This window comes from Barbatula barbatula (assembly GCF_947034865.1).
Source record: "Barbatula barbatula genome assembly, chromosome: 22".
Lineage (NCBI taxonomy): Eukaryota > Metazoa > Chordata > Actinopteri > Cypriniformes > Nemacheilidae > Barbatula > Barbatula barbatula.
The window spans coordinates 16,133,673-16,144,788 of record NC_136785.1 but is presented as its reverse complement, the minus strand read 5'-3'; the positions used below and the strand labels follow the sequence as shown (position 1 = coordinate 16,144,788).

At 40.2% G+C, this 11,116-nt stretch overlaps 2 protein-coding genes across 15 annotated transcripts; both read right to left on the bottom strand.

Moving 5' to 3' along the window:
- Positions 1 to 83: 83 nt before the first annotated feature.
- LOC306911677 (mitochondrial fission factor-like) lies at positions 84 to 4,687 on the bottom strand. 14 transcript variants are annotated; one of them, XM_079487200.1, is made up of 9 exons: positions 4,632 to 4,658; positions 4,119 to 4,165; positions 3,831 to 4,037; positions 3,468 to 3,577; positions 3,247 to 3,389; positions 1,860 to 2,030; positions 1,457 to 1,522; positions 940 to 1,015; positions 240 to 835 (listed from the first exon to the last, which is right to left on the bottom strand). In XM_079487200.1, exons 3-9 carry the CDS (start codon positions 4,018 to 4,020, stop codon positions 704 to 706), a joined length of 888 nt encoding a protein of 295 aa, XP_079343326.1. In that variant the 5' UTR covers positions 4,021 to 4,037; positions 4,119 to 4,165; positions 4,632 to 4,658; the 3' UTR covers positions 240 to 703. The 14 variants fall into 14 exon arrangements, with proteins under 14 accessions (XP_079343325.1, XP_079343323.1, XP_079343333.1 ...); XM_079487202.1 differs by having other exon boundaries at positions 3,247 to 3,341; positions 4,119 to 4,180; positions 4,632 to 4,652; XM_079487194.1 differs by having other exon boundaries at positions 3,247 to 3,341; positions 4,454 to 4,639.
- Positions 4,688 to 4,992: 305 nt separating this feature from the next.
- prrg3 (proline rich and Gla domain 3) lies at positions 4,993 to 10,860 on the bottom strand. Its single transcript, XM_079485727.1, has 4 exons — positions 10,736 to 10,860; positions 9,858 to 9,903; positions 8,775 to 8,935; positions 4,993 to 8,665 (listed from the first exon to the last, which is right to left on the bottom strand). The coding sequence occupies exons 2-4, from the start codon at positions 9,865 to 9,867 to the stop codon at positions 8,114 to 8,116; spliced, it is 723 nt and encodes a 240-aa protein (XP_079341853.1). The 5' UTR covers positions 9,868 to 9,903; positions 10,736 to 10,860; the 3' UTR covers positions 4,993 to 8,113.
- Between the last annotated feature and the right edge of the window lie 256 nt (positions 10,861 to 11,116).

Genomic DNA, 11,116 nt, shown 5'->3' with positions numbered 1-11,116 from the left:
ACACAAAATACAACGGTTGTTTTTGTAATCTTCCACAACAATGTTTGTCTTTGATATTTTTCGTTATACTTTCACCTTTGCTTGAAATAATGTTAAACAACAGCCACACTAATCTGATATTGTTTTGGTCCAATTTTGGTAATGCAGCCTTTCAGTTACTGTACTTCTAAAATCCATCACACCGTGGAAGTAAAATCCAATACGATGTGATGCAATTTCACAGAAATTAAACTAACAAAAACAATTTATAACAATATTTATTTGAAATATACATACATCAGATTTACACCTAATTAGGAGCAAAAAAAGTAATCTCATAATATTTCTAACACAACTCTTAAAAGTGCATGCAGGAAATCCAATATCTGCAGTAATTTACACACTTGGCACATGCTCCCCAGCTACTACAAAGATGGATGAAAATGGCCAGACTTCAATACTAAACATCACTGATATGCCACTTCTACACCACATTTCCATTAGTGATTCACATCACAACTGTGAATATGTCAATACAACTCTTTACATGAACTTGACAGTGCTCAACATGAGTGGTTTCTAGGCCGTCCATGTTCTATGACTGGGTCAGCTCACTGCTTACACACAAGTACCTCCCGCTTTCTACTTTCCAGGCGCTGGTGTATAAAATGTGAGTAGAGCCGTGTGTTTATAGTGTTATGGAGGACGTCTGCAGTGTGAGCTGTCATCTACGCATCCACAGCCAGCCGCTGATCAGGCAGGCAGACGCCAGCAGAGAGAACAGCACCAGCTCTGTCTGTCTGCACTCTGCGTTTTGTCTCTCTAGACATGCTATCCGTCTGCTCATCTTCACCACCTGAACCAATCAAATCAGAGCTTAGAGTAAGAGTAACTGATGAGTGGATTTTCATTTTGGGGTGAACTATACCTCGGCGAGGATGATATTCTAAAAGCTCTGACCTGTCTGCGGAGCACCATAAATTCAAAAGCAGTTCCAGTGTCGTCCTCTGGGCTGAGCCAGCTCTCCTGCGATGCGCTGTAAAGAAAGACCAAGATTAGCATCACCACACACACCACCTGCCCACTGAAAGGAATTCATTTATCATTTATATGACCTCATGTCTCATTTCAAAGCTGTATGAACCCCCCCTGACTTCCATTATGTGGACACAAGACGTTTCTCAAAATATATTTTGCGCTCTACAGAAGAAAGAGTCATATACAGGTTTTGATTGACATGAGATTTCATAAATGATGATAGTTCATCCTCGAAATAAAGATTCTATCTCTTTCACATCTCTAACCTAACATCGCTGGATTACCTGCATTTAAGGAGAAGACAACCATTTACAATAAGAGACAATTCATGTGCCCTTACTATAACACACTACTACTGCTTCACTCTTAGGGCTCCGAACAGAAGTGTTCAGCTAAACGTGTTACTGAATAACTAAAAGCACACATGAGCCACATTCACCTTGTCCTGCTCTGGTCAGGTTGAACCTCCCCAGTCTGGGAGGGGCGGTTTTCTGGGTAACCGAACCTTAAAACACAAGAAGACCCAGTGGGCGGTATTGAACGTGGTTTCTTGCACAAAGCTAGTAAGAGGCGAGAACTAAAAGCCCAAATAATAAGCATGAAAGCTCTGTTTTAGAGCGCAAGGTGCTTGTTAGAAAGCAATTCACCAGCTAAAACAGATTTTGCAGCAAAGAGTGTCAACTCTAAAAGCCCCATAAGGTTTTACAGCATCATTTCAGGTTAATTCGAGCGACACGCATAGGGATAGGGTGGGTTTTAGCTCAAGCTTAGTTGACGGTCTACAGCCCACAACAGCAGGAAGAGGACAGGCAGGGAGGGGTGCTGAGGATCTTCTGTGTCACCTGGAGGAGCATTTTTTGGTGACAGTCTGGAGGATTTTCTGAGAAGCCTGCTGGCCCAGCTCCTTGGCGGCCTGCAGGACGCTCTGTGGGGAGAGCAGGTTAGGTGGGAGTGCCGGGGGCTTTGGTGGGGACGGGTCTGCGTGTACAGCGGTGGGACATCCAGCACTGCGGCTATTATGGAAGGTACGAACATATGACACCAACACTGTCATTTTAAAAATCCAAACCAATGTAATCTATATATTAGTGCTGGGTAAAGCCCCCTGGTGGGTTAAGATGGTATTGCAGGAGGGGCTTGTTTTAGGCTACATTAAAATGGTAAAATATCCAATACATTTTTTTTTTATTTGAATTTTACTTCATTTTTTGCCAACGGACTGTGTAGCTCCTGTTACACACTTTCATGTAATTTGTCAATTGTATGCAGTGTTAGAAATAACAAATACAATATAAATATCATTACTATCTTACCCTTAACAGAATACGTGTAGCAAATTTGTATAGCATATAGCATATATAATTTAGTATACGTATAATTACTGTATAGTAGTATTTAGTGGCATTATCATAGTTAATTGAACTGTAGTATACTTACAATAGCAATGTTCAGAAATATTTAAGTATAATTTATAAGTATATAATACGTTTTACTATTAAGAAATAGAATATGAGAATATTTGAGAAGCTTTACTCTGTATGATTGTGTCAGAGACTTCGATTATAACCAACGTGCTTCTTGAGAATTTGTTAAAATCTCTACAGACAGAAAAACCTGTAGAATGCAATATTCTAGTGCTTCCGAATAAAAACTGGGTTTCGAGACCACAAATCGATCTCTTCTGCCACCTGGTGGAGACTTAGCATTTAGCCTGGGTAAAATATAACAGCGACAGTTTAAGATTATAGACCATGCAAGTGGATCAAACATAGCCATCTATGGAAGAAGCATGCAGCTAATCTGTCATTCTGACCCATTCAACACTGGTGTAGTACTTTTAATTATGTATAGTGTCTACGATTGTATACATTTGTTTTGTGAATTCGTCTAAATATGTACAATGTGTATATGTGCCTATACGTGTATTACGATGTGCACAAAAAAGAAAGCTTTAAAACAATTGTTGTACAGCTGTACAATGACAACAAAAAGTATCCTCTTCTGTATTCATATCGTACAATAACAATCAATCAAATCTTAAATCATGGTCACCCACATTTACGTTCATGCATTCAGAAGCTTGTGAAAAAGCAATACATTTGCTCAATGTGTTCCCACGCTAAAACTTGCCACAGGTACATTTTTGAAGAATCTTGTTCAATGGTAAGGAACAAATCACCCAGATATACAAAATGAAATAAATAAATAGACGGTAAATGTTGGACTTACGGAGACTGTGAGTGGAGTGCATGTTTAGGGTGTGTGGGGGTTCCAGGTGGGGTCCGACCGAAGCCCTGGTCGCTATAAGACCTACGGAGTGGACTCTGTCCAACATTATACAAAGATGTATAATAAACTGTAGTGTACAGGGCCTACATGATCAATGACATCAAATATCAAAGAACGGCAAGCAACTGACCACATGTGTGCTTCGGTTCATATTTCACTACCTGAACAGGCTCTCTCAGGTACGCCTCTCTGTCCCATGAGCCATGCTGCAGGTCCCATATGGATGAGGTGTGTTTGGAGAAGAGAGGCCGAGGACTCTGGTCAGGAACATCTGTGGAAAAGATCATCAAGGCATTTACGGTGAAAGATGTTGTCAAAAGCATCAGCTTATCAAATCACACCATAGAAGGTTCGGACACACGCTCCTGGCCCACTTTTGATATCATTTTATTTTATATTAGTATTAATTGATATGAATAATTGATTGTATACGAACTGTATTGAATTAAACGAAAAGTAGTCGGCAGGTTCCTCGCCGAGGTCTACCGGAAGTCAAGTTTAGGCCACATAACCTTTGTGTTCACCTGTCAAGGCCAGTCTGTCTGGTATGTGCATGCTGTAGGCTGCAGGTAAACGTTCAGGTGTCTGGTCCGCAGACTCGTGCATGTGAACCGCCGGTCCGACCAGCAGCCTCTCGGGCACGCGCATCTTCTCGCTGAAGTAAGGGTCACGCTCACGCAACGGCGGACCGTCACCAAAATAACCCGATGACATAACTGTCCCAGCACTACCTGAGGGGGAATAAATAAGACGTCTTACTAGTAAACATAAACGTATGTACGTGTTTTTGCTGACGACAATCAAAGACTGACCCCGTCTCTGTCCAACAGCAAATGTTACGCTGCTTCTCGTAAATAAACTGCAAGACAATGAGCTGAATTATGCAAATTGACGCGTTAATTGTAATGATTTGACGTGAGAAATAGACTATCAAGAATTGGGTTTATAACTCGCTTGCTAGCGAATCGAGAGAGTGAGTGAGTGACCCGTTTTTGTACTCGGACACAAAACAAGATCAACTCAAGATCATCCGGTTCTGATCTAAAGTCGCTTCATGGTTATGAGAAGCATCACACGTTTGTATAAAGCTGTATGTAGAACAAACAAACACCATCGGCTAACGTCAACGTTACATTTATCAACTCACGCACAACACATGGTCACACAACCCACGTCTGGTTTCAACACTTCAGTTTCGCTTCTTCGACGCGTATTAATAAATCTCTGACGGTACATTATCGCATTGTTTAAAAGGCGTGACAGCTGCTGCTCGCGGTCATAAAACACTTAGCAAACTTGAGCTTCAACTAAACTGCTCAACTCACCTCCTGTCAGCTTACGTCGACAGACGTGAGAGACGTTATATGACACAGGAGTAAAGAAGCGAGGTGGGCGGGGCCTGATCTTGTATTTTAAAGGGTCTCGGGGTTGTTTATTTATTTATTTGAAGAGTTGACATGTAAAATGTACTAAAAACAACACTTGTCTTTATAATAGCTCATGTTAAAAAGAACCTGACAGGAAACATAGAATGTATTTAAACCAATTAGAGGAGGCTCTCCGCAAATCCCAGCCAATGGCGTGAGTTAGGGGCGGAACTGACGTTTTGTTAGACAAACATGTTCGCAAAACTTAAGTAATTAATAAGATTAATGTTGTTACTTAAAATAAACAGGACACTTGTTTACAGGAATGTCTTTTTTATTAGCCTTCCAGTAACATCAGCGCTCTCACAAAAGCAAATTGGCACTTGAAATGGTAAATTGAAAGCGTAAACATGGGAATGGGATGAAAAACATTTAAGAAGTAATATATGCTAGAATTAAATCACCTTAAGAGGTTGTTTTACCTCTTCAATTATCAATAATGGGGATATTTTGGCCAAGTCGAGATCGCCTCATATTTCTGAGCAAAGTATAAACAATCACAACACTGTATTTAATGCCATTATTCAGAGATGATGGTTATTGTAGATTAAATAAAACGTCAGAAAAAGCATAAAGCACATTTGTTACAAATCAAAGAATGTCTGACTCACTGGAAGCTCTGTTAGGATCATGGCTAGGATCCATATGTAAGGACAAGACAGATTTGTTATTGAAGACTCCAAAAACGATTTGAAATGTTTTTAAAGTCAACGATGGTTATGAACTATAAAAGCACTAAAGAGCACAGAATTGTCTTTGGGTGAGATATTTCACTAATGCTTTAACAAGTGTTTAACAACCAAACATGATTGAATATGTGCATTCAAGCTTTATGTGTGCAATTATTTAACAGAATGTGACAAAATAATATGATGAAAAACCATGCGTCAGTTTACTATTGACTGGTGCGTGCCACAGATCTGATTATATGTATTGTATATTCAAACTAAATGAATATTCATGAGTATATCATATCGATTTGGTACAGGATTGCCATGATGCCTATGATAAGGGACATTTGATACAGTACATACACAAAAGTACATTTGTGTTATTTTGAATTACAATAACAGAACTTCTTATGTTGATAAAATTGCAGTAATAGAGATTTGATAAACAGAGCCACAGTGAAAATTATATTTAAATGAAAAACTATGTAAAAATGCATATTATGTAAAATCATGCAGTTTGGCTTTGAAGAAAAACAATGGTTTTGGTATTGTATATAACACATTTAGCATATAAACGATAAAGCATGTGGCATCTGCGGCACATTTTTTATAAGTGTTGGCAACAGGCATGTGAACACATCGCATATACACACACATATTCTCAAACACATACAATATTCTTTCAGTCTAAAATATAGATAAACCACCTACATCCAGATCTTGCTACCTCTGAAATAGTGTGACATTAAAAACCTCACACGGTCACAACACAGTCCTCCAGTCCCGCCATCCTCTCAACATCTCTTCATTCGCTGAAGATCTGTGGATCTGAGTTGTCTCTGCTATCAGTCTTTAACAATAACCAACCCTGAACCTGATCCGCAGTTTATACCAGCCTCCGTCACGGCGATCTTGAAGCTGGGTGCTCCATCAATGCAAAAGACAGCCCGTCAGAGCATTGTGGGATTGATCATTGGGACATGAGCAGACAATCCAAGTAAGCGGTTTGTCTACACGGCTACATTTTCCCATCATCGAAGATCTTTGAGTATGCGCAAGGTCATCCGACCTTACTGTGCTTGTTTTTGTGTTCAATCCATTCCGATTGTTTGAATGATAGTGTTTGGTTACGTTAAGGACCTTTTTTGTACAATTAGCATTTAGTAATACAGCACAATTTCATTAAGGCTCTGTCAGTTTTAGTGCTTCGCCCAACACTTTTACAATATCAGTCTTGCATAAAATGCAACAATATTGTTTAGTTACAATACCGCTCTTTTTCGACGCATCCCGGTCACTCAAAAGGTTGGCAGTGTGAGAGATTATTTACACATTTACTGCAACGTCAGCAGTTCATTGGTTTTAACCTGAGCTGGAAAACACGATTCAGCCGCACGTTAGAAACGGGCAGTTTGGTTGACTAGTTTGAGCACAAGCTAAACATCACACGGAAAGAGACAGTGAGGGTTAACACAAAGTGAAAACAAGCAGCATTATAGTACAGTATAGCACCCGGTGATGTCAAAAACTACACAAAACTATACAAATTCACACCGTTTCTTAAGCAGTTATAAAAAACGAAGAGTAACAAAGACATTGTAAACAGTCGAGGGGAGAAGAAAACGGTATTTCGAAGGCCAGGAATGTTGTGTTATCCACGATTGCCGCAGGTTTTTGTGCATTTGTGTTTTGGGAGTGTGATTATGAGCACAGCTTTTGAGCTAAAATCTCTCAATATCCGTAGGCAGCTTGGAACTGCTAAGCAGACTATTTGATTGATTATTTGTACATGTATCTAAGGCCTACATACTGAGTTTTTGTATTCAGAGGTGAAAAAACATAGAAGCATGTTACATTCTGTTTAAATTTCCGTGTTTGCGTCTGTAAACAAGCAGATTGTGTGCATACGTGTAAGAGTGCATCTTTGACAAAACAGGTGATTTCACATATATGCGATTTAGCTTGTCGTAGTTACAATCTACATCATGTGATAGTTTATTACTAATTCTAAGGACTTCTCTGTCGCCATGTTTTTATACATACTGCTGGTATAAGAATTCACAGGGTTTATGTTTCTCGGAAATCATGGAAATCAACTCGGCCTTAAACAACTGACTTCAAACATTGATGGTAATGTGATGATCATCCAATTTACATTTTTCTTACATCGTGTACTCACACACTGTCTGATCAGGACATACCAATTCGGTTTGGCACATCAGCCTGTTTTTCCCACACAAATGCTTTTTTTTTTGGCCAGCAGACTCTGAAGCTTGATACCCGACAATGCAATTATGATTCCGCTCATAGAAACTTGGCATCTCCCAGTGAGAGATAGATCTATTTCTCGCTTACTTTTATACAGCGTCTTCCTAAAGGGAAGCAGCCGAGTCATGCATTGTGCCGTGAAAGCTCAAGCGAACTAAAAAGGTGCGCGGAATGAAGATATCTGTTGTGCGAAGAAAACATGAAGGCAGGCGTCTAGAGGACCCCTTGCATACAGCAACTCTAGGATGCAGATTTATAAAACAACCATGTTACCAGTGCAGTCCACGTATTGACCGAAAACACAAGGCAACAGCTTATGACTCGGGAGGTCAAAACTTGCACACTCCCTTCTGAGTGAGACCCACATTAGGATAAGTGCTTGGGAACTAGTGCATCACATCAAATGCTCCCTAACGTTTAGTTGCGAGACAAACCATTGTGTCACTTTTCTAAAACAATCTCCTCATATTTAGGTGGCGGATCGCTGTAGGGGGCAGTAGTCTCATCGCTGCTGCTCTCTAAGTGGCCGGTAACTTCTTCATAGGAGGGTGGTGGGGTGGCCCCAGACAAGTGGGATGCCACAGACAAAGATGAATCTTGTACGTACAGGGAGCGATTGTTCTGGGTGTGATTACTGTAATGATGGGCATCCTGGGTCGATACAGAAGCTCCACCTCTCTCCACACCACTGACCACCACACTGGGCCTCTCGCTGGCATGAGAGTTCTCTGAATGCGAGGGTGGGTCGCGATGCACCAGGATGCGTGGAAGGCTGCGGGTGTTGCGGTTAGCCAAATAGCGATTCTGGGTGTAAGCCGGACGTCGTCGCGTGGCTTTCTGCAGCTGACAGCGCCAGATAAGGAAGAGCCCGATGATGATGAGAAGAGCCACGCCGAGGAGCGGCACCACCATGTACACAGTGTCCGGACGATCTGAGCGTGAATCAGCGCTGCTGTTCACTGTGTAGATGGTGCGTTTCTTCCAGAACTCCATCTAAGAAAAAAGGTCAACTTTAGCCAAAATTTTAATCAGAATAAAAACTTTTTAAAGACTGGGGTTGTGCCGACGGAGGCTGAGACTACCAAGTAACGTAAAAAATTACCGTTCGCTCCTTGTTTTCAAACACTTCATTGGCCTCCTCAAAGCTGCAGCTTTCCTGAACACACTCCCTCTCAATGTTGCCCGGCCGAAACTCCTCCAAGAAGCCATTAGCACGTGGAAAACGTTTAAGGAGAGAGTTTGCATCCTTTCCATCCAGGAACGCTGAGATAAAAAGACATCTTTGTGATTTACTGAAGAAAAAGGTGTTATCACGGCAACAACGTACAGTGACATTCATAACATGTTCTTGAAGAGATTCTCTGTCTTTGTTTCTGTTGGTGTATCTGTAGTATACTGTATGTATGTTTGCCAGTCTCTTTGAGTCTCTACAAACTCTACAATCAATATACATGCCATGTCTATACATTTTTACATTACTTTGAAGAATGGGCAATTTTACCCAAATAAACTGTCACATCCATAATTGGCCAGATTCCTCATAAATGGGCACATTAGAAAGAAAATCGGTTTTATGTTCTATGAATACTAATGTCCAGTTGTTGTGTATTATCGCTGCTGGTTTGTACATTTTAACTCACAGAAATCATACAAAGTATGTCGTCTCTTAAAAATGTTGTTTGCAACATGATAGAAAAATTAAAAAACTCATTAACAGACTGATGTTTTTCTGATATCGGGACTCATTCAATATATTGGTAATAAGTACTTTTTTCTGAGAAATCATTTTTTAAGGTTTCGACAAAAAAGTCACATCCATAACACAGGAATTGCCAAATTACAAATTTTTCATCATTATTCTCAGAATTATTCTCCATCCATTCATCATTCTCATAAAAACGTATTCATATTTTATCGGATTAATATCCTACATTCACAAGGTTCTTTCAAAGTTAAAATAAGTGCAACAAAGGCCTGGGGGTTTTCAGGAACCCAAAAAGCTGTGACACATCATCTATCACATCAAGGTGCAACAGTCAGAAATCTTTAAGGACTTTAAAACCCTCGCTTAGGGATTTAAGGTTCATATCTAAGCGATACTAAACCAAATGTTAATAAATGATAATATGCCCTATACTTTTTGAAAGAGGGCTGTTCCAGGACAACAGAGGTAAATGGTCCTTACCTGCAGCCATGCTACCACTGGAGAACTAAATCTGAGGTATTTTGACCTGGAAGGATGAGAAAACACAATTGTCTTTTCTTATGCATACATCATGTTTCATGTCTCCGAATGATTGTGGTAACTTTGTATTATCAATTGACATGTGGTTAAACTAAACAACAAATGAACAGTCCAACAAATTTATTTCAAACCCTATTAGATGAGCAACAGGCGTCTTTCCTCGCCCTCAAACCACAGAGCATTGAATATTGCCATCTGTTAGCTGATATCTAGCTTTACACGTCTATATAAGCTACTGCAGGGATAGGGATGGAGGAGGGGCGGGGGATGAGGTTCCCATAGTAACGGAGCGGGTAGATAGAGAGATGCACGAGCTAAATTTATATCACTTGAGCTCACTTCTTAACCAATTCGTTTGATTCATTATTTGTTATTATCGTTTGAAACAAACAGGAAAAACTATACGACCACCATACCTCCACGTTTATTAACAATAAAACTACATTTATGTAAAAACACACGTTGCAACCGGAAACATTAATGCGTAAATACATTCTGTCTACCTGTAAGTGTGACTCGCCGGCTATAAAAAAGTGTGATGAAGGTTTTGGTAAATAATGACAATGTGCTGTAATCACAATTTCTAAAGCCAGCTAGCTTCCTTGAAAGTACATAAAATATTAATAAGATGCATTCAGTCCGAGCAGCTGACTGGAGTCCTTAGAGGGGCTTTCTTGTGTTATTAAAAATGCATATTTCAAAAACGCGACGATGGTCGGATAACACGCGCTTGACATTTTTAGTTGTCGTTGAACTAAAACAAAACAAAGTGTATATTTCTCACTTAGGGGAAGATACAAATAAATAACAAAGCGTACCTTCCAGGCAGTCGCATTTGCTAGTCCATTTCCATCCCTGTTTCCAACAAGGGAGCACCCACATGAGTCACAGATGTCGTTTGACGGACTAGCGGATGGACCAATGGGAGCCACGGATTTCCCCCGATCGTCCAATGAAATCGAGTGATGATTACGTACGCGCAAAATCATGTTCTTTGGGGAATGGGGGAAAATGAACTGGGTACTGTAGTTTGTGTGTGCACGCGTCTACAGCTCTCCGAGGTTATTTCAAGACGCATGTGCCGTTGTGCTACTAGTCTGTAATGTTTTATTCGTATCGGCATGGACGTGGAGGAAACACACCAAATGACATTGTATTAGAGAAAGACTATGATATAAAAAGAGAGCCAGGTGTCCCTC